The sequence below is a fragment of the Apus apus genome, chromosome 3 (assembly GCF_020740795.1).
Source record: "Apus apus isolate bApuApu2 chromosome 3, bApuApu2.pri.cur, whole genome shotgun sequence".
Taxonomy (NCBI): Eukaryota; Metazoa; Chordata; class Aves; order Apodiformes; family Apodidae; genus Apus; species Apus apus.
Window position 1 is genome coordinate 55,188,127 of NC_067284.1, and position 21,406 is coordinate 55,209,532.

Genomic DNA, 21,406 nt, shown 5'->3' on the forward strand with positions numbered 1-21,406 from the left:
GTAGAAGTTCACCCTGCAATTTGTCTGCCCTTGTCTTTGTCTTGGGTTGCATCTCCATCTGTGAGACATTCCTCAGCCCCACTGTTTGCCAGTAGCTGACATGTCCTGGGTTGCCCTGGCTGCCAGCTGCCCTTGTGCCTGCTGCTGTGGCCAGCTCATGTGGCTTGGGCACAAGCTGACTTACTGTGCAAAGAAAGGAGGTGAGAGGCTGCCCCATTGGATGGATACAGGTCTTCACTGCTGCTCTCAGGTATCAGCCAGTGCCACCCACCGACACGGAGGGGCTTGCCCTGATTTCTCAACCTTTTGTAGACACAGCTCTGCTCAGAATGCCTCAGGGTTGCCGAGGTCTCCAGGAAATCGCGTATCACCCATCAAGTAACCCCTGGTTACAGGGTTTGGCCACTCCTGTGCCATTCACAGCTCTCTTCACCTGCCAGCAGGAAGGAGGGAGGGAAAAAGGAAGAGCAGGAAGAAGGGGAGGGAAGGAGGAAGAGAGGGAAGGAGGCTGCACTTGGCAGCTACCTCCGGCAGCTAGAGCAGTTGACAGTCACCGTGGGAGAGACCTGCAATGTCCTCAGCAACTTCCACTGCTTCTTTGCCCAGCGGCCTGGCTGTCCTGACAACTTTCCCAGATGTGCTCTTCATCCCTGAATTCGTGAGTTCTGGCTTTTCCCTGGGGAGGGCGGGTGCTGCTTGTGGGGCATCCAGCACACTTCATGCTGCAGGTGTCGGAGGGAAGAGACCTGACACCAAGCATGTGGTTCAGGAGCCACATGAGGTTCCTGAGCCACAAGGGTCTGGGGACAGTCCCTGATGCCTTGCTCAGGCTCACAGAAAATGCAAGCCCTGAGCTGAAGGCTCTGGAGCACTTCTTCAGTCTGCTGGGGATTTCTGTGGTGCCTCTGAATTTTTTTGTAATTTCCTGCCTAACAAATGTTGAAGGGTTTGCTGGTGGGTTTAAGCTAGGTTGCCAAGTTGAGCCAATTAATTAATTAATTGGAAGATTATTTTAGCAACTGATACAGGCAGAGGATAAACTGTTTGCTTAAAGTAGGTGGTAAAGCCTAATGAAGTAATTGTTCACAGCAGCCAAGAGCCCAGGCTGCCAATGCTGTGCAGCTCAGCTGCAGTGTTCCTGAGCTGGAGGTGCAGAGTGCAGGACCTGGGTGTGTGGGCAACAGTGGGTGAGCAAAGGGTGAACAAACACCTTGTAACTTTTTCCTGTATTGAAATTTCATTGAGCAGGAGAAGATCATAATCTTAATGGATGTGGCACAGGTGATTAAAAGCAGTTGCTGTAAGCACTTATGGAAGGATGGAGGGTTTCAAGTAGAACCTTTTTCCTGTCTTCTCTGCTCCTACCCATGAAACCCACTCTTCTCACAGCAGTTTAAGAAACTTTTTCCAAAGCCTGAGCACTTTCATCCAGCATTGAGGAGTCTGTCTGAGTGTTGTAGGATGACATTCAGATTATTTCAGGCTAAAAACTTCAATTTTGCCATCTGGGACCAAATCCTTCCCTGTCTCCCAACTGTGTCCACAGTCCTGGGTTTTACAGCATTTTTTTTTTACATTCTTCTCCTAGTGATAGTGAAGATGAACTGGGTTAAAGCAGGAATTACCCATATGTGGAGAAAGGCTTTACTTCAGCTCCTCCAAGTATGCTCTAGGGCTTGGTCTCTGTGCCCAGGCCCTGAGACCAAGCTCAGGTTTCCTGGAGCTGCATGAAGGAGGATGCAAAGACTCTGCAGGTGGAGGTTCTGACTGGGCAGTCACTTGCCAACCGCTCCTACCACTGGCTTGTGTTAGTCCTGGTGCTGGTCTTGCTGTTGGTCTTGGCACACTTGCAATACTGGCTGTTCAGTTGAGTTGTTTGTAATTCCTGTCTCCAGGGAATTTGGCAAGGCAGCTTGCTTAATGAGACAAAAGTAAGCACCCTATCCTTGTTTTGGTTAAGAACTGGAAATGTGCATCCTAAAGGCTCAGGAATCACATGGGGAAAGAGAAATGTGGCATAACTGGTCTTTGCCATCTTGGGAGGTTGACCCTAGGTTGTGCAACTAAGTTATCTCTGCTGTGTACAAAGGGGGCGGCTGCCTTGAATCACGGCATTCAAGAAGGATGGAGTTTCTTAATCTTTAGTGGAATCTGGGCTTGTGTGCAGTGGGTTAATATAGTAACTAAAAAAATAAAAATAGTTGGCATTTTGAATGCTAAGACAGTTGTAAAAATGCCAGAAGGTCCTGCTGCAGCTCAGGTGGTTGCCACATCTGGATGTGCTAACTAAGAACTACCATTTTTGTTCTGTGAGACTGGGTTTAATTCTTGTAATCTGTTCTGTTTGAAGATTCTTGGCATGGGTGGATAGTCAGACCTATGGAGAAAAGCTGAAACAAGCTGAAGACAGATCTGTTTGCTTTGTTAAAGGCTATTTAAAAGAGAGTTTTATCCCCAGTCTGCTGTGGGATTGTTACCGAAAGCCTCTTGAACCTTCCCTCACTTTTATGAGTCTGCTGAACAGCAGCACCATAAAACCTAAGTCAGTAATCAAGCCATGCCAAACATACCTGCCCAAGTGAGAAAACCCATCCTACAGAAAGGAGAGATGGGGAGTGGTAACAAATGAGAGGTGATACTTCCCCAACTTCATATCTCACCTCAGCTGTATTGGATTTTAATGGATCAACTGCAAGGTTTCTCCAGGATCTGCAGCTGCAACCCAGTCCTGGTGTCAGCATAAGAGTTATTGCAGGGATTTGTTCAAGTACCAGTCTTTGGTTGTTACGAGAGGCACCAAAACAGCAGCACTTTGGGTGACCTATTTTCACTCAGCTACCAGCAAGGTCTCAACCACATAATTGAATTAATGTATCAATTTGCATAATGTAACTGATTAACTATCCTACAAACGTGGGGTGACACAAACAATGTGACATTTTCCTAGTATCATAAATCAGAACATTTTTCTCCTCTTGCAAAATGCCTCCAAGGAAGCAGAAATGCCATGATTGGTGAGAGCTGTCACTTGGATGCTAACAAAGGCTGGCCTGGGATACACTGGCAATCAGAATGATCTTAGAGGCAGTGAGGGTCTCTTACCTCTTGAGATTTGCCTGCAAATCCAACACCAGTAGGTTTTGAGGGACAGGTCCCCACAGCAGCACTGGTGTCCACACAGTGTGGATTCAGCTAAGGGGCTTCTCATCCTAGGATGTGGCATAGACCAAACTGCACAGGCTCAAGAAACAACTGGGCTGATTTGTAGCAGAGAAAAGCTGCTGAGCGCATTTTAGTGCAAAGCCACTGGACAGTGTGCTCTCATCTGTGTCTTCACTACTAAAGCTGTTCCTCATGAATCCCAGACCCTGGAGGCAAGGAGAAAAGTCTGGAGAGAGGAAGAGTTTCCCTCAGTAGAGGAAGACTGGGTTAGAGACCACTTGGCCAAACTGGACATCCATAAGTCCATGGGCCCTAATGGGATGCACCTGCACCGGCAGATGTTATTGCTGGGCTGATCTCCATCATCTTTGAAAGTCATGGAGAGCAGAAGAGGTGCCTGAGGACTGGAGAAAGGCCAGTATCACTCCAGCCTTCTAAAAGGGCAAGGAGGAGGACCCAGGGAACTACAGGCTGGTTAATCTCACCTCTGTCCTGGTAAAGTGTTGGAAAAAACTCTTCTGGATGTCATCTCCAAACATGTTGAAGAACAGGAAGTTATTGGGAGTGGTCAACATGGATTCACCAAGGGTAAATCATGCTTGACCAACCTGCTAGCCTTCTATGATAACATAACTGGTTGGTTGGATGAGGAGAGCACAGCAGTTGTCATCTACCTTGACTTCAGCAAGGCTTTTGACTCTGTCTCCCATAGCATCCTCATCAGGAAACTGAGGGAGTGTGGGTAGATGAGTGGACAGTGAGGTGGATTGAGAGCTGGCTGTGTTCAGAACTCAGAGGGTTGTGATCAATGGAGCAGGGTTGAGTTGGAGGCCTGTAGACAGGGGTGTCCCCCAGGGGTCAATACTTGGTCTGGTCTCATTCAACATCTTCATCAATGACCTGGATGAGGGGACAAAGTGTATCCTCAGCAAGTTCACTGATGATATTAAACTGGGAGGGGTGGCTGACACTCCAGAGGGCTGTGCTGCCATCCAGTGTGACCTGGACAGGCTGGAGAGCTGGGCAGAGAAGAACCCAATGAGGTTCAGCAAGGGCAAGTGTAGGGTTCTGCTCCTGGGGAGGAAGAACCCTAAGCACCAATATAGGTTAGGGGTGGACCTGCTGGAAAGCAGTTCTGAGGAGCAGCAGCTGGGAGTCCTGGTAGACAGTAAAATGTCCATAAGCCACCAGTCAGCCCTTGCTGCCAAGAGGGCCAATGGAATCCTGGGGTGCATAAGGCAGAGTGTGGCTGGTAGGTCAAGAGAGGTCATTCTCCCCATCTACTCTGTCCTGGTGAGGCCACAGCTGGAATACTGTGTCCAGTTCTGGGCTTCCCAGCTCAAGAGACAGGGAGCTACTGGAGGAAGTCCAGCGGAGGACAACAAAGATGATTTGAGGATTGGAGCATCTCCCTTATGAGGAAAGGCTGAGGGAGCTGGGATTCTTTAGCCTGGAGAAGAGAAGGCTGAGGGGAGACCTTATGAATGCCTACAAGTATCTAAAGGGTGGGTGCAAGGAGGATGGAGCCAGACTTTTTTTAGTAGTTCCCAGTGACAGGACAAGGGGCAATGGGCACAAGCTGGAACATGGAAAGTTCCATTTAAATATGAGGAAGAACTTCTTTATGGTGAGAGTGATGGAGCCCTGGAACAGGCTGCCCAGGGAGGCTGTGGAGTCTCCTTCTCTGGATATATTCAAAACCTGCCTGGATGCAGTCCTGGGTAATGTTCTAAGGGATCCTGCTTTAGTGGGGGAACTGGACTAGATGATCTCTAGAGGTCCCTTCCAATTCTGGCAATTCTGTAATTCCATGATCCTCTTGTGCAGGAATCTGCTGGTGTAGAAAGGATGGAGCCTAGATCTAGCTGTCCTTGTGTTTTCCACCGCACCAGAAAACCCATAGCAAGCTCCCAAGGCTGGCTGAGAAGAATGGGGTCTCACTTGCTACCAGACCAGCAGCTGGTGCCTTGCACAGCTCTGGTGTAGCCAACAAAGGATGAGCCAAAGGGCTGGAACAGCCATACACGCCCTGTTTCCCAGGAGGAGCTGGGAGCCTGAACCTTATTTCCTCTGTATCAGAGAGTAAAATTGGCCATATTACCTCTCTTCAACCTGTTCTCTCTCCTTTCAGGGTGACATTTGCATATGGCCTTCATTAAGGCCATGTCTGTGGCCTTCATGAGGCCATGTCTGTGCTGTTTGTGCAGGTGAGCTGGGTTTGACACTACTCCTTTCAGGGACCTGCCACACTGGGTGTGAAGGAAACGTGCCCTTCTGAAATAAGCCTCCCTGCTCATCGGAAACCAGCCTTCAAAAATGTCAGAACCAGCCTTCTGAGCACACAGATGTGGGGAGGGTGTGTATGGCAGTGACACCAGGAGGCAGGGCTACAGCAAAGCATTTTTGGATCAAGGTCAGAGGCAGATACTCCCAGCTAAACACCCGGGTTCAAGTGGAGGCTGGGAAGAAGTCAGAGGCATCCCTGGGTCATTGCCATGTGCAGAGCTAGTATCAGAGTTGTGCATGACTTTTGGCTCTGCTCTGGATAAGCCAATTTATCCCATGTTTGCCTTCTCTCCCACTTTCTCTTGCAGATCTTTGGGGGCCTTGTCTGGATCCTGGTGGCTTCCTCGAGGGTCCCATCACCCATCCTTCAAGGCTGGGTGATGTTTGTCTCTGTGTTCTGCTTTGTCATGTCCACCACTCTCCTGTGCCTCTACTTCTGCGGGGCACATGGAGGCAGCAGCTCCTGGGTCACCTTGGTAAGTGGATGTGACAAATCTCAGGGCCTCTCCCCTCCCTGGTATCACTGGTAGACAATTGTCTCCTTTGTTGCTACTGCACTCCAACTCACAGGCTGTGGCTTGCTTGAGTGGGTTCCTTTTTTTTTTTTTCCCCTCTTTGCAAAGTGCTCTCTCCTTGGAAATGACTGTGTGATCCTTGTTTCTTAGGATGCCATCTGCCAGGCAACAGCAGCTCTGTTCTACCTCAGTGCTGCTGTGTTGGAAGCCTACTTCACCTATGCCATCGGCTTGGTGTCTGACAACCCTCTGGTAGCACCCATCTACAGGGAAAACATTGCTGCTGTGGTGAGCAGGGGAAGCAGGGGCAAGCAGGGGAAGGAAGGTGAGAAGGTGACTGTGGAGTGGCTCCAAGGCCTAATTGTTACCTTGCACCAACCATTCAGGGAGGGGGGAGAGAACCTTGTCCCAGTCCTATTACGCATCAAGGTCTCCAAGCATGCAAGAGTTAACAGAAATGTCATGCCTCATGAGGTGTTTGCTCAGTGCAGGAACTCATACCATATAATAAAAAGTTAACTGGCTGATGTGTTTTTCCATTGTAGGTGTTTGCATTCTTAGCTACCCTGGTGTACGTGATCCATAAGGTGTTCTCACTCCTGCGATGGAAATCATCCTAAGAGCCTCCTCTCGCAAGTGTCTTGTGGTCACCCCATGGACACAAAGGCTGTTTCAATGACTGCAGTTTCCAGACTGGGTTTGGGGTTTGTTTTGTAATGTATATACTATAAACAAGCAGCTTTTCATGTGGGACTATGGCATTGAAGACAAAGAGCCTGCCAGGGAAAGCTGTTTCCTGGCATGATCCGTTCCCGTTCAGCCTCTTCTGGGTTGGGTACAGTTTTATGCTGGTAATTGGTGCCCAAATAGAAAAACGACCAGCTCTAAAAAGAATAGTTGGGATCAAAGTGCTATAATCTCCCTGAACCACACCTTTATGCCTCCAGGGTTGTTACTGCTATCAGGGGAAGCCTGAACAACCAGCACTAAGGAGCATGAGTATGAAACCGGGTCATTTTAATTGCCGCCCATCCATGTGAGCCTCTTTCCCTCCCTAAACCTGCTGTGCCAAAAGAACATATTCATGCAGTTTCTGCAAATGCTTCCTCTAACTTGTGATGAGAAACTGGGACAATACCTTGCTTCCCTCAGGGGCAATATGAGCCATTGCAACCTCTGAAGGGTATTGCTGACTTATGAGGCACAACCATCATGCCAGAAATGACCGCTGTCAAAAATACCCCTTCAAAATCCAACCCTGAAGGTGCGTGGTAGACTGTAGAAAAATCATATGGATTATTAGAATAACATCTTGAATAAGCAGAGGCAATCAACTCTTGTCTTCAGTGCATGGCTGCTCTCACATACCCCAGCACTATGCTGCTAAAAAAAGATGGGGTTGCTGTGATTTTGCAAACAGGCAAGAGTAATTTCTGCTATCTTCCCTTTGCTGCACACAGGTACACACTCCTATACAGCCTCAGGAGCACTGGGCAGCAACAGGGCAATGCCAGAATAGAAAGCACAGACTTGGGCGTGACTGAGAGAGCTTTTCTGGCAATGGGAGCCTGTGGGCCTGGGGGATAAACCAACTCAGGCTAATCTCTCAGAATTACAGAGTGTTAGATGTTGGAAGGGACCTCTGGAGATCCACCCCCTGCCCCTGCTGGCGCAGGACCACCACAGAATCTAGGGCAGGTCACACAGAAATGCATCCATATGGGTCTTGGAAGTCTCCAGAGAAGGAGACTCCACAACCTCCCTGGACAGCCTGTTCCAGTGCTCTGCCACTCTTGTCACCTTCACAGTAAAGAAGTTCTACCTCATGTTGAGGTGGAATGTCCTGTGCTCTAGTTTTCATCTGTTACCCCTTGTCCTATCACAGGGCACAACTGAAAAGAGACTGGCCCCTCTGTCTTAACACCCACCCTTCACATATTTATATACATTAATAAGATCCTCTCTCAGTCTTCTCAGTGATCTTCATCTGAATGCATAAATCACTCCAGTGTGTTAACCTGAATGTGCTAGGTTTGGCTGGGAAATTTTCTTCATAGTTGCTAGTATGGGGTTATGTTTTTGATTTGTGCTGAAAACAGTGTTGATAACACAGGGATGTTTTTGTTACTGCTGAGCAGTGCTTACAAAGTGTCAAGGACTTTTCTGCTTCCTGCACCAACCCACCAGTGAGTAGGCTGGGGGTGCACAAGAAGTTGGGAGGGGACACAGCTGGGATAGCTAACCCTGGCTGACCAAAGAGGAATATTCCATACCATATGATGTCATGCTCAGCAATATAACCTGGCGGAAAAAAAGGAGGAAGAGGAGATGTTCAGAGTTGTGACATTTGTCTTCGGAAGTAACCACTGTGCGTGATGGAGCCCTGCTTTCCTGGAGGTGCTGAACACCTGCCTGCTGATAGGAAGTGATGAATGAATTCCTTATTTTGCTTTGCTTCTGTGCGTGGCTTTTGTGTTACCTATTAAACTGTCTTATCTCAACCCATGAATTTTCTCACTCTTGCCCTTTGCGTTCTTTCCCCCATCCCACCAGGGGGGTGTGAGCAGGTGGCTGGTGGTTGGTCACTTACCTGCTGGGGTTAAACCACAACAGTGAATTAATTTAAATGTGGCTTAGTTGCAAAAAACGGGTGTTTTCACATGTCAGAGGTGTCTAATAAACAGTACCAAATTAGCTCTTTCAGCTTGTGGGGCAAAAAATGCTTCCATTTTCAGTCTGAATTTCCCAGATAGTAACAAAGACTAGGGAATGGAAGGGAAGTAAAAGCTGACTTGGAGGCACCTCTTTTGCTTCAGATCCAAGAGGGGCTTCTGAGCTGTAACCAAGGGTTTGGGTGGAAGCTTTTAATTGCAATGTGAGGAAACCATACGGGGTTTTTTTCATGTTTTTACCTTGCTGAAAACCAGTCTGGCCTGTTTGCATCTGTTAGTGTGACAAAATTGAGCTGATTGCAACACAGGTAGGAAAAGGAACCCCTTTTCAGAGCAGGGAGGCTTTGGAAACCACCGCTTTGGACAAAGGCACTTAGTTCTGAAGGTTTAAATATGCACCTGTTGAAACTGGTTTCAATGTCACATCATCAGGAGGTGTGTGTGTTGGTGCCCTTACTTGCCCTGCTTCCCTTAACACCCCTGAATTTAGCTTGAAAACACAGAGTTGCCTTCCTGATTTGGTCAATTTCCAAAGGCTGACATTTGCGGTCACACCCTGGACGCTGGGATGGGACATCTCTGTCCACCTTCTGCACCCAGGTGTGGCCAGCACCTCTGCACCAAGCAGTGTTTTACATCCCCTCACATCCCTTTACACATCTATACCCTGTGCCCATTGCATTTGTCTTGGCAGGGCTCCCATCTCTCCTCCCCCAGTTCTTTCTGCCTTGCTTTGCCCTTTGCTTCTCCCTTCCCCACCACCCCCCAGTTTGCACCAGGCTGCACTAGTTCAGCTGCTCAGCCCTTTCCCTCTGGCCCCACCTAGTTTGCTGAGATGCCTGCCCTCCAGCAATAGCATAACCTTTCTGTAAACCAGCACTGGAAAATAACAGCCGGGTGCTGCTGGCACAGGAGTGCTCGTCAGCCCCAGTGCAGCTGGGGAGTGGGCTGAGACAAGGTTGTGGACATGGTATTGGGAGAGATAACCTTGTGACCCAAGTGTAACCTGGGTCAAGTCTTTGTTCGGGGAGGGCTGGCCAGAGACAAGGGCCACCACAGGGTCAGGAGCATCCAAATAAACTGATACAAAGTGCTGCGATTTTTAAACCCTCCCAGTGTGGCCTCATCTTCACTCCCATGCAGCTGGACAGCTTGCAGGTGAACAAGTGTCCCTGTTTGGTCCAGGGCTGCTAGGCCCCAGCATAGGACAGTGACACAGTGAGCTGTGGCTTTATTGCACCAGGCTGCTGAATTAGAGCTGTCAGGTGCCAGGTGGGTTGCAGCAATATGCATGTTCCCTGCATGGTGGAAAGAAGGGGGAAAAGAAAGAAAATAATAGAATTATAGAATCATCCTGGCTGGAAAGGACCTTGAAGATCATCAAGTCCAACCATAACCTAAATCCCTCTACCATAACCTAATCTACCCATTCAGTGCTTAAATCATGTCCCTAAGCACTACATCTACATTACTTTTAAACACTTCCAGGGATGGTGACTCCATCACCTCCCTGGGCAGCCTGTTCCAGTGTCCAACCACTGTTTGGTAAAGAAATTCTTTCTAATATCCAGTCTAAACCTCCCTTGGTGCAACTTGAGGCCATTTCCTCCAATCTTGTCATTATTCACTAGAGAAGAGGCCAGCTCCCACCTCCCTGCGACCTCCTTTCAGGTAGTTGTAGAGAGCAATGAGGTCTCCCCTCAGACTCCTCTTTTTCAAACTAAACAAGCCCAGTTCCCTCAGCCTCCTCCTCATAAGACTTATTCTCAAGACCTTTCACCAGCTTGGCAGCTTTCCTCTCCTCTGAACACATTCCAGCAACTCAACATCCTTCTTGCAGTGAGGGATCCAGAACTGCACACAGTATTTGTGGTAAGGCCTCGCAAGTGCTGAGTACAGTGGCACGATCCCCTCTCTACTCCTGCTGGTCACACTATTCCTGATGCAGGCCAGGATGCTGTTGGCCTTCTTGGCCACCTGGGCACACTGCTGGCTCATGTTAAGTCGGCTGTCAACCAGCACTCCTAGGTGCTTCTCCACCATGGACCTTTCCAACCACTCATCCCCAGCCTGTAGCTTTGCCTGGGGTTGTTGTGACCAAACTGCAGGATCCAGCACTGGCCTTGTTAAACCTCATACGACTGGCCTTGGCCCATCAATTCAGTCTGTCCAGGTCTCTCTGCAAAGCCTTCCTACCCTCAAGCAAATTGACACTTCCATCCAGCTTAGTGTCATCAGCAAACTTAATTAGGAAGCAAAATGAAAGCACCCTGAGGTCTCCATTGCTTGTTATGCCCAGCCCTCCTATTATCTCAATACAGCCATGAAGACCCACAGGCCCTAGAAGCTGGGAATCTCAAGGTAGCTGTCTGAAAAATGGCACAGCTCGGTGCTTCTGAAGGGAAGGAAGCTGCCCAGAACTCAAGAGGATCTCCCAGGACCTACACACCATTTACCATATGGGCACCAGGTCTTGCCCCCATAGAGAGCCCTGAGGATTTGCTGCCACCTCAATGGAAACACCAGGCATGATGACCACTGCAGGCTTGATCCTTCTCCCATGGAGATACTTGTCTGGGGTTAATTGTGCAGTAGCACAGCTTCCCAGGCTGCGAGACCCTGGCTCTGCTTGCCCACCATTGGCCCTTGCAGTTGGTTGACCACAAGGCACCTGCAGTCCTTGCCTGAAGGGCTCCTCCTGGCCTGGCCCAATACATGGGGCTGTTACATCCCTGCTTCTGCCTTTGCTCAGACATTTCCAGATCCACCCCCAGACTGGCACCACATCTCCAACAGCATCCTCCTCAGGACATTTCACTCATCCTTCCCATCCCTGGGATTTCCTTGCAGACACAGCAGCCCATTTAAAAAGCCACAAATCAGACCATTTTTCAGAGCACTTAAAAGTCCCATCACACTCTTAAGAACAGTGGGCCTATCACATCCCCACAGCCACCACCAGGTTTCAACTGGTAGTGTGACTGGAGTGTCCATCTCTGCTCTTCTCCAGGTCCCTCAGCAAAACAAGGAGGGCTCCAGGCATATACTCTAGAGAGCAGGCAATTAGACTTCAGTTAAACTACCCACTTCAAGGCAGGAAAAAACCCCAGCTCCTGTGATAAAAACAAGATTACAGACATATTATTCATTAACTATACAGATTGTGATCTTGGTTGCTCTTGCCCTATATAAATAGCTTACCTGTACCCCAAATATTTGTATATTGGATACCTTGCCTCCAGTGAAGCAATGAGTTAGAAGCACTTTCATCTTCTCCTGAATTGCAGGAAAAGATTTTGCCTTGTCTGAAAGCAAAGTAAATTAATAGAAAATTATGGCCAGCTCCATGGAAAATGTGAGTTGCTGATGTTTCTCATTTTACAATCACCTTTACCTGTGAGTGATGAGCAAACTGCATGTAGGGTAGAACACCTGTACAAGCATCTATACCAATAACAAACTTGTGAAAACAGGAAATGAAACTTCCATGGAGGGATCAAAACTCCACGTAGGTCTGTGGCAGAGTCTGATTCATGGCTGGCTTGATCTGCCTCCCTCTCTCCTGGCCCAACTGTGGTCCATTCCCCACCTCAGATCTTTGCACTGAGACTGTGGTACCCTCCTGCTCGTTGGTGTCTCTTCTGCTAAGAGATTCAAGCACTGAATCACAGAATTATAGAGTGGTTTGGGTTGTAAGGGGCTTTAAAGGTCATCTAGTTCCAACCCTCCTGCATGGGCAGGGACACCTCCCACTAAACCAGGCTCGACAAAGCCCTATCCAGCCTGGCCTTGAACACTTTCAGGGATGGGGCATCCACAGCTTCCCTGAGCAACCTGTGCCAGTGTCTCACCTCCTTCACAGTGAAGAATTTCCTCCTAAAAAGATGCCTGTACTACCTGTTTTACTTCCAGACCAGCCTGGTATTTTACCAGCCCTTGGCATTCTATGATTCTATGATCTGCTGGCACACAGAGAAATGTACAAACACTCACAGGCTGGGAGGCACAGAAGTTCACTCCTGCGTTGTTTTTAAGCCTGAATTGCTGTAACACTTTGTGATAAAACATTGTCTGGCTTTGGTTCCACTGTCTGTCTTGCTGTGCCCAAGACAAAACCATGGAGTTGCCAGGTAGAGCAGGGTCCCAGCATATGGATGCAGTCTGTTATTTTCTCTTGGGACTTGGATGATGGATCCTCCAACCAGTGAGCTATCTGGCATGGGCTTCTGCGTGCTTCAGTTGGAGATCCACTAAATGAAGGGGCTTGCTCCATCTCCAGTCAGAGGCTGGTGTGTATCATAGACTCTCTTTCCTTTAATCCCCTGACAGCTGTAGCACTTTCTGAGTTCTGGGTAGGGTTCAAAACACTGCTTTGTCTAGTACCGAACAGGCAGAATATGAAGCTGGGTGTTACCCCAGGACCGTAAGAAAGGCTGGATTGCAGGTCTTGGACTGGACTTTCAATACCACTCAAAACACTGCAGTATCCCATGGGAGACTGTGGGGTGGCTGTCCTCAGATATTTGGGCTCTGCCTCATCCGGGGAACTCCCCCACTTGCATCAATAGTGTTTGCAAAACTCTCGCTGTTGCTCACCATCACCTTGCCTCCCTAACCCCCACCAGGAGACAACTTCTACTTTCTGATTTCACAGTTCCCCTGCCCTAACAAGTGAGGTTAGGGATGGAGATGGGAGAACGCACACGTTAACTCCCACTGCTGCTGCATGCTTCAAGATCTCCCAGACATCGGCATTTTGCAAAAAAGACCCCAACAAACACTGAACTCCTTTCTGAGGATTCTTTATTGCTTTCACAATCTTATCTTTTCAGTAGTTTCCCAAGAGCTTGTGAAAGAAACAGGATCTGTCAATCAAACATCATCTTCAGGAATCAAGTAAATGTATGCTTGAAGTCAAAGTTGTGTTCACTCGCTGGTTCCATCTGAATGTCCCTCATCAAACAGTGGTCAGAAGAATGTGGGAAAGCAAACAGCCTTACAGAATGGTAGCAATGGGAGCAGGAATGCAAATGGCATGAGAGAGCTATCAGTGCCCTCCGCTGAAATGTAAGCCTAGACAACCTGTCCATTTGGGCTGGGCTTTCCCAGTTGCATCTCCAAGCAGAAGAGACAGAGGGACTGAAGCTTTTACCATACTGTCCGTCGGACATTTGCCCAGGGAGATTTCTTCATTCCCTGAGCTTCTTTCACCTCACTCCACTCCAGCTTTGTGTCTGGAACCTCATCTTCAGGCTCGGGATCCTCACGGACAGTCCCCTCAGGCAGTGCCACAACGATGGGCAGCGGGCCCTGCTCCTCCCGGAACTCCACGACATAGAGACTCTTCTGGTTTGCTAATTGTTGGTGAGTCTCCTGGGAGCAGGAAAGAGAAAAGACAACCAAAGCAATGATGCACCATGTCGATTTACTTTAGGTCAAAACACTAAGTGGCAAATGGGGTAGTATAAAAGAAGTAATTTACTAAAAAACATTTTAAACACTGCATAAATTAACTGAATCATCAGGCTCATACCCATGGGTTTCAAATGAGCTAAATGCACAAGCAGCAGGAATTCAGGTAATCAGACTGCAAATACACTAACATTACTATGTAATCCTACAGGAACTTGCTTCTGGAAAGGATCTGGCCAGAAAAGGCACATCCTACTAATAAGGATGCATGTTGGCATGTTAGTACCATACAGGAATGTGTTTATGCCTTTATATGGATATACATTTTTCCTCTGACAACAGTAAAGTGCTTATTACTGCCCTGACAGGTAATGTAATATGAATTTAACACTATTTTCAACTGGTCCTCTTCCTTGCTTACAAGTTGCTTTGTTAACACTCAGAATTTACAGAGTAAGTACCTGCTGGGAATAGGGATTTTTCCCATTCAGGGCAGTCAAGAAAATAACACCAAATGTACATGTCTGAAAGCAGGCCCTTCTTCTATCCTTCTGTTAGTTCTGTGGAAGACCTCTCTGAGACTATGCATTGAAAATACATGACAGCCTCCAGTCTGATTTATCTCAGACACTGAAAAGCATCTGGAATTGTTTCATTAGGCAAAGCCCTTCCCAAGGCTAAACTGAAAAAGTTGGGTAGGACAGGGTGACAGATTTGACAACTATAGGTTTGCAGGTTTGCTCTGTTGGGAATGTATGCAGCTAAATCCTGGTAGCTACCAAGACTCCATGGCCAAATGAGATAACCACGAATTTCCAAAGGACTGACTCATTCTAAGGCTGTGTTCAAAGGAAGTGAGATGAAATGCTGAATGTTGGATCTTTCCATCAACTACAGAGAGAAGCGTCTCCATTGTGTGTGTGCTTTGACTTAGAGGCAATGACACCAACTCCCTGATTTATTTCAGAGATCTTACTTATCCTAGTGATAGAAGCAGCTGTGATGTTCAGTCCCAAGGCAATGAAAACTTAGAAAGCAGACAAACAAGCACCAGCAACCAAAGCTGGGCCATGGCTTCCTCTGCCAATGATTTTTCAAATGTCACCAAAAATACTACAAAAGCCCAGAAATTCTGAGGTCTACTAGAGGCCCTTGGCTGTGGAAAAGGCAAGAGTTACATACAGCTGCTCCTGACAGGATAACTTCATACAGCTGCTGAGGAATTCCTCACATGCTGATTCTGTTTGCTCTTTGGAAAATTATAAAATGTATAAAGAATATAAAGTGTTTGACCACAAACTACTACAATATCAATCCATTCCGTCCCTCGACCTGCTGTATAGAACCACTGAGAGTGCCATCTACCTGTTGAGTCAAGCCTTTAAAGAGAGCTCTGGTAATGTTTATCAAGTTTTTGGATCCAGTAACCCTGGCATACATATCTTTAATGCCAATTAGTTTGCAGATGGTGATGATAGCTCGGTGGCAACGAAGACCATACCCTGGAGAGAAAAAATATAAATAAGCATTACGTGATGATTTGTAAGTATACAACTTAGCCAAGGAAAAAGAGAGAACTAAGACCACTTCTTAGGTACTTTTGTTACCTAGCAGGTTAGAACACATTGTATCTTAAACATCGCCAAGCCATTCTGGGAAGACCATTATTCCCAGTCTTTGCAGCCACGTTAACATAAAGATAATGGCTTTTTTTTATACTAAAGATACATTATTTCACATATTCCAAAACAAAATGAAAATAACATTCCCTATAAACTCAAAACATAAAACCATAAAAAATGCAACATGAATTAACTGTTTAATACCACAGGTTTGGGTAGCATTCCTTAGACATACCACTGGCAGCTTTAGGAGAATCTTCCACAAACGTATTCCACCACCCCTGGGAACACTCACCAAATGAAAGGCAATTTCTTCTCTCTCAGCTCAGCACAAAAATAAAACTCTAGCACTTCCCAAGACTACTACTGCTAATAATAGTAGCAGAGAAGCAAGGCAATAAGTTTACTTAATGAGTACTAAAAAGAAGCCACTACGAGGGAAGAGGACCTAAATGTAACTGGACCCTGACCAAGGCTGTCTCTTCTAAAAAGCAATACCTACATAGCTTCAAAATAGCTTCCTTTGCAATTTCAGGTGACAAACTGCTGAATGACAGCTTCAGTAACTCCTAATGATGGTAAATCTGACTTTTAAGTCCTGGCTCCATTGGTGAAGTTACTGCTCAAAACAACTGGTATGCTCAAGCACTGCTGTCCTTTGGGCTTCCTCCCAGAAGGACCCTGCCGTAGAAGCAATGCCAGTGACTCTCACTCCCAGGGAGACTGACTGCTGCTGGATAGGAAAGGCCCACAGTGCCTTCCTAAAGCCTGAGGTTGCACTGGAGACCTCTATCAGACACAGAGCAGGGAGAGACATGGGGGAGGGAACGAGAAGGGAAGTCCAAGTAAGTCTGTGGGCAATAATGCTCCAACAGAAACGTCTGGTCTAAACACAGAGCTCCTGGGAAACCGGGTGAGTGGCCCCTGGCGCTGGCGTGTCTTGCTGCTCACAGGCCCTTGGGTAGCCAAAGAAAACCTACCACATTTTTGTTTTATTCAGCTCTTGATAAGCAAAGTTTTAAGCAGCAGAAGTGGGACTGGAGCTGCCTGCAAATTGAGGAAGGCATCAATGCACCCACACAGACCAAATTCACACTTTGTAGTTGATCTCCAAAATGTGAATCAGTTACTGGCCTCCTGACTCACCAACAGCGATTCACCAGTTTCACAGTCTATGCAAAATAAAACAGCCACCAGCCATGAAAAAAAATCTGCTTGTCCTCCTCAGGCTACAAAAGCCAGCAGCATGCTCTGCGTTATCAAGAAAGACAGCACAGATTATCAGGGTACTGTGCAGAGACATCACTTCTCCTGGCCCAGCAAGTGGCATGAACTCCACTGTACTGTGGCACAACATGAAGGACAGGGAACGCTGGGCTTCACAGCCACGTCAGTGTATTTGTCATGACAAACTGTTTCCCCTTATTAATTCACATTGGGAACTAATCTGTGCTACTTTGAGATGTATCAATGTGGCTCATGACTACTTGAATCATAAGATCAAGTCGGAGGTGAAGATTAAGAGCTGTCCACACTCATTTTCTGCAGCACAGATAACCATACCCCTGGCAGGTTCCATTCAGCTGCTGTGTGCTAGAAACAGAAGCAATCAGGAATGGTGGCAGACTTGATGTCCAGGGCCTGCTTCAAGTTAAATCTTATGCTGTAGCATGTCCACATGTCATTTAATTGCTCTAAAATTACAGCCAGCTCCCACTGCTGCTACGAACCCTTCCCTCTGAGTAGAACATAAAACCCTTTCAGGGACTAAGAAAAAATCAGCAAGAGCTTTATTTATACCATCCCTAAAAACTCAATTTTGCACAGACATAAAACATTACAGCTTGTTTTCTGCTCATGAGCACATAATGAAGTCTCTCTCACACACACAATTAATCTATAAAATTTTGTACACTGACCTATCACTACACTTCCTGATCAGACCAATGACACCTGCTGTCCAGAGCACGTTACACATAAACACCTTTTTTTCTTAAGCAATATCAAAGCCACTTCAGGAAACACACAATCTAGTTACATCAGTTACAAAACAGTGAAAATATTCATTAACTGAAAAAGTGGTTCCTGTTTTTGGAGGATACCTGCATATGTGTGAATGTGTTGTGCAACTGAAAAGGTTAGCAGGCCAAAATTGGCAGCAACAAGCTACCAAGGCTAAGGTGCTAATATTGACAGAACAGGACTTACACTCTTGACAAAATTCAACACGATACTCTCCAGAAAAAACCTAGGAAAATGAGAACTAGAAAAAATCATCACTAAAGTATATATCTCCATTACCAGCAGTCTGATGTCAGGCCAAGAGCATTTTCCAGATATAATCCAGCTGTGGATTTGTTATGGCTTTATTACCTACAAGAATTTTCATTAAAAAATTGTATAGGGGAATAGAGACTTCAAAAAATGAGCTGAGAACATCATCTTGGGAAAGACTGCAAGTGTACTGGAGGTCAGAAGAAGTCAGTGTAGGTTTGACAAACTGAAAACACTTTGAAAACAAAACACTGAAATTCAACAAAGACAGATGCAGACTGCTTGGCTGAGACATCAAAAGCACACGTACAAAATAGAGGAGACTGACTAAACAGCAACAGAAAAAGAAGCTGGGGATTATAACGGATCACAACCTGTGGCCCCCAGAATCAACCACGTTATCCTGCACATTGGAAGCCCAGAACAAAAGACACACTAGATATTTTTCCATATGGGCTTTGTATGTGTTAAATGCTGCTCAATGGTGTTAACAGCTTTAGGAGGCCTAGACCCCACCTGCAGTTTGCACACAGGCAGAGTCCAGTAGAATGGCAAATGCAACCTCTGGGGAAGGTGAAAAATGGAACCCAGTGACTTCTGGCCCCAAGAGATCTCCAGCTCCACCTAAAAGCTTGTCACTATGTAAGAAGATGGCTGAGGAGCCAGATGTGTTCTCAAACAAAGCATCTGGGTCAACTGACCCTGAACAATGCAAGACCACTGGGAGGAAGCAGTGACTAATAGCAGTGGGCAACTCCCTGCTGTGGGGAAGAGGTGAAGTTTGCTGTTTGCCAAGGACCTGGATCCCAAATGTGGAGTGACTGCTGAAGCTTGTCTGACCCTGTATTACTCCCTGCTGTTCTTCCATGAGGGCACCTCATGTTATCATTGTAGGTCTTCAAAACAGGAAGGCCCCAGAAAATAAAATGGGTCACACTGAAAACTGCAATGCATTAGAAATAATTGAATATTTAGCTCCCCAAAATAAGTAATGTTAAAACTTTTTTACATTGCAATCCTGAAGAACATGACAGCAGTTTGCAAGGTTGCTTTGGATGTATCCCTGTAAATGACTGGCAAAGCACATACTGTAATAGAGCTCAAGGTGAGGAAAGGGACAACAGAAAGACAGTGACATGTCTTCAGAAGGTCAGTGTTCACGTGGCAGCTGTTAGAGACACCTCACCGAGTTGCTGTACTTCAACTACTGACAAGCGACAAGTGACTCAAAGTGATTTTATTTGCAAGCACTTCCAGTCCACTGGTAGTTCTAAGGGTGTATCAAAGGAGAGTGACAAGAACATAGAGGGCACGAATATGACCAACAAATGATAAGGGAGGCAGTGATAAGAACCAAACCTGGTCAGACATAGTAATTGATAAGAGCATGTGAGAGTGTGAGAATGTTTATTCTAGCAAGGTTAGATGACTGGGGACCTTGTCAACTGGGAAACTGAGGGAAAAGGGGGAAACCAGAAACAAAACCCACAGAGACACAGAACTCATGAACCAAACATAAAGACTGTGACAAGAAAGCAATGTTGCCACTAGTTGATGGCCTATCAAGAAACAAGTGCCACTTCCAGGAAGATCAATTTGGACTTTGCAACCATTAAGACAGTAAAAGAGGGGAGACATGGACTGGGAAGGGTGTGGGAATTGAAAATGCCATCTAAATTCTCCAGTGGCTGAGGCAGGACCATGAGTCACAGCCTGTTGGTGGCTGCTGCAGCAGCTGAGCATCCATTTCATCCCCAGTCCTGGTGTGTGTGTTGTGTGCATGTGTTTTCACTAGCAAACTTTAAGCTGGACTTGTGGGTGAGTAGTGGGGCCTCAGATCTTGGCTGGGGTATCAGGTGGGCAAAGGTGCTGTGTTTGTATACCCAGGGGGACTTGTGAATGTGGAGTGCATGAGGGACAAGTGTGTGAGTGCGCTGTGTTGGCTACCAAGCATTGAGCTGGACCAGCCAGCGAGTAAGGGACCGGTGAAGTGAGCAGGAGGGCCCACAATCTGGCCAGGGGTGCTGAGTGGATAGAGGGACCATGCTGGTACTAAAGTGATCTGCAAATGTGTGTGTGTTTGTGAACCTGGGAAGTGCTGTGTGTTCCTCTGTTGTCCTAAAAGTGGGGTCTGTCACCTGGTGTGCAAGAAGATGTGACTCCTGGTGTGCAAGGAGTTGAGATATTTGTTCCAATATCCAGTTCTGCACAGAAAAGGGAGCAGGGTGGTACAAAGCAAGCTCAGCTTCCCGAAACACAAGTGCCACTTTCATGCCACAAAATGTGAGAAAGAGCTTTATCTCTAAGATTATTCTCTCATTTGCACACACGATTGGTCAACTCAATCCTTGCTTCCATTTCAAGTGGCAATGCTCAAGAATTTCACTGCACCTGCTCAGTGAGGGCCTTGTTGTTCGAAGGGGTCCCTCTAGCCTGTGGGTGTGAATTTTAGTATGCTAATGACTCATTAATATACTAATGGTATGTTAATACTGTGAATCCAATTACTCAGTGTTCTTCCCCACAGTGTTCAAGGCTGTAACCAAGACAAGCTGTGGGGAGTGCTCCTTTCCATCCCTTCCATCTGTCCAGCAGGAGTCCTGCAGGCCTGTCTAAAGGCTGGGCTGCTGACTACCTGAAGAGCATTTTTATCTAATTGGAATCTGGTTTTGTTTAATTCTTACTGTTTCACTGTTATGTAAGCTCTATTTTTATTCTGCATGTCCCTTATGATCTTTTATGTTATTTTTTTCCCCCCAAAATTGTACTTACTTCAATTAATAACACACATCACCTGCACTAGTAATCTTCTATCTCTGACCTGGCTGTCTGTGTTTATGCAAGTCCTGTATGAAGGCACTGCTGAAAGCAGTGCCCTTGTCTGTGGCCAGCTGTGTCAGAGTCTTGTGTGCATGTGTGTCTCTGGTTCAACCTTCAAATGGGGAAGTGACAACTGCATCCCTCAGTGTGGGTAGAGGCCCTTGGTCCCTGGGCTGGGCTCCACTGGTTGGGCAGGAGGGTCCTGGGCTGAAGCAGCTGGAGGAGGTGGATGCACATCTAACATCACTTAACAGTAGCTTTGTGGAAGAACAGACCTGTGAGCTGAGAGCTACAAGGCATGGACTCACTGCTTACTACTCACATCTAACCTACAGGAGCCCAAAAAACAGCATTTCCCTGTACTATAACTGGGATCAAAGTGAAGAACAGCTAGCAAAGATGGAACTACTCACACTGTTCCTGTCCTGAGACAGTCTTAGTGCTGGTATGGTGTAGGACAGCAAGCCAGGATAGATAATCCCTCTACTCTCCACACTGGAGATTTGATTTTATGGAAAACAAAGCAGAAATGGTCTTGAGGAAGTAGCAGGCTGGATGCTGTCCTGGCTCCAGCTCAGGACCACAGATAGTCTGAGGCAGTTGAGGGAGAAGGTCTGCCCATGCTACCTGAGTATGGGCTTAG

The 21,406-nt window shown here is 46.9% G+C and overlaps 2 protein-coding genes across 5 annotated transcripts in view; one reads left to right on the plus strand and one right to left on the minus strand.

The window, feature by feature from the left end:
• Nucleotides 1-516: 516 nt before the first annotated feature.
• MAL (mal, T cell differentiation protein) lies at nucleotides 517-7,777 on the plus strand. 3 transcript variants are annotated; one of them, XM_051614299.1, is made up of 4 exons: nucleotides 517-658; nucleotides 5,757-5,924; nucleotides 6,114-6,251; nucleotides 6,509-7,777. In XM_051614299.1, exons 1-4 carry the CDS (start codon nucleotides 572-574, stop codon nucleotides 6,581-6,583), a joined length of 468 nt encoding a protein of 155 aa, XP_051470259.1. In that variant the 5' UTR covers nucleotides 517-571; the 3' UTR covers nucleotides 6,584-7,777. The 3 variants fall into 3 exon arrangements, with proteins under 3 accessions (XP_051470259.1, XP_051470257.1, XP_051470258.1); XM_051614297.1 differs by lacking the exon at nucleotides 6,114-6,251; XM_051614298.1 differs by lacking the exons at nucleotides 5,757-5,924; nucleotides 6,114-6,251.
• A 5,644-nt stretch (nucleotides 7,778-13,421) lies between these two features.
• Nucleotides 13,422-21,406, minus strand: part of MRPS5 (mitochondrial ribosomal protein S5) — a 56,452-nt gene continuing 48,467 nt past the window's right edge. For both annotated transcript variants that reach the window (XM_051613342.1, XM_051613343.1), the window contains exons 10-11: nucleotides 15,413-15,549; nucleotides 13,422-14,008 (exon numbers count right to left, since the gene is read on the minus strand). In XM_051613342.1, coding sequence (XP_051469302.1) covers nucleotides 13,784-14,008; nucleotides 15,413-15,549 — 362 coding nt within the window. In that variant the 3' untranslated portion in view covers nucleotides 13,422-13,783. The remainder of the gene's footprint in view (nucleotides 14,009-15,412; nucleotides 15,550-21,406) is intronic.

Excerpts from the sequence above, each read along its gene's own strand:
- MAL (XM_051614299.1), top strand. The coding sequence starts at position 572 with ATGTCCTCAGCAACTTCCACTGCTTCTTTGCCCAGCGGCCTGGCTGTC. Across the intron at positions 5,925-6,113 it reads GCAGCTCCTGGGTCACCTTG|GATGCCATCTGCCAGGCAAC; the intron begins GTAAGTGGATGT and ends CTTGTTTCTTAG. Across the intron at positions 6,252-6,508 it reads GGGAAAACATTGCTGCTGTG|GTGTTTGCATTCTTAGCTAC; the intron begins GTGAGCAGGGGA and ends TTTCCATTGTAG.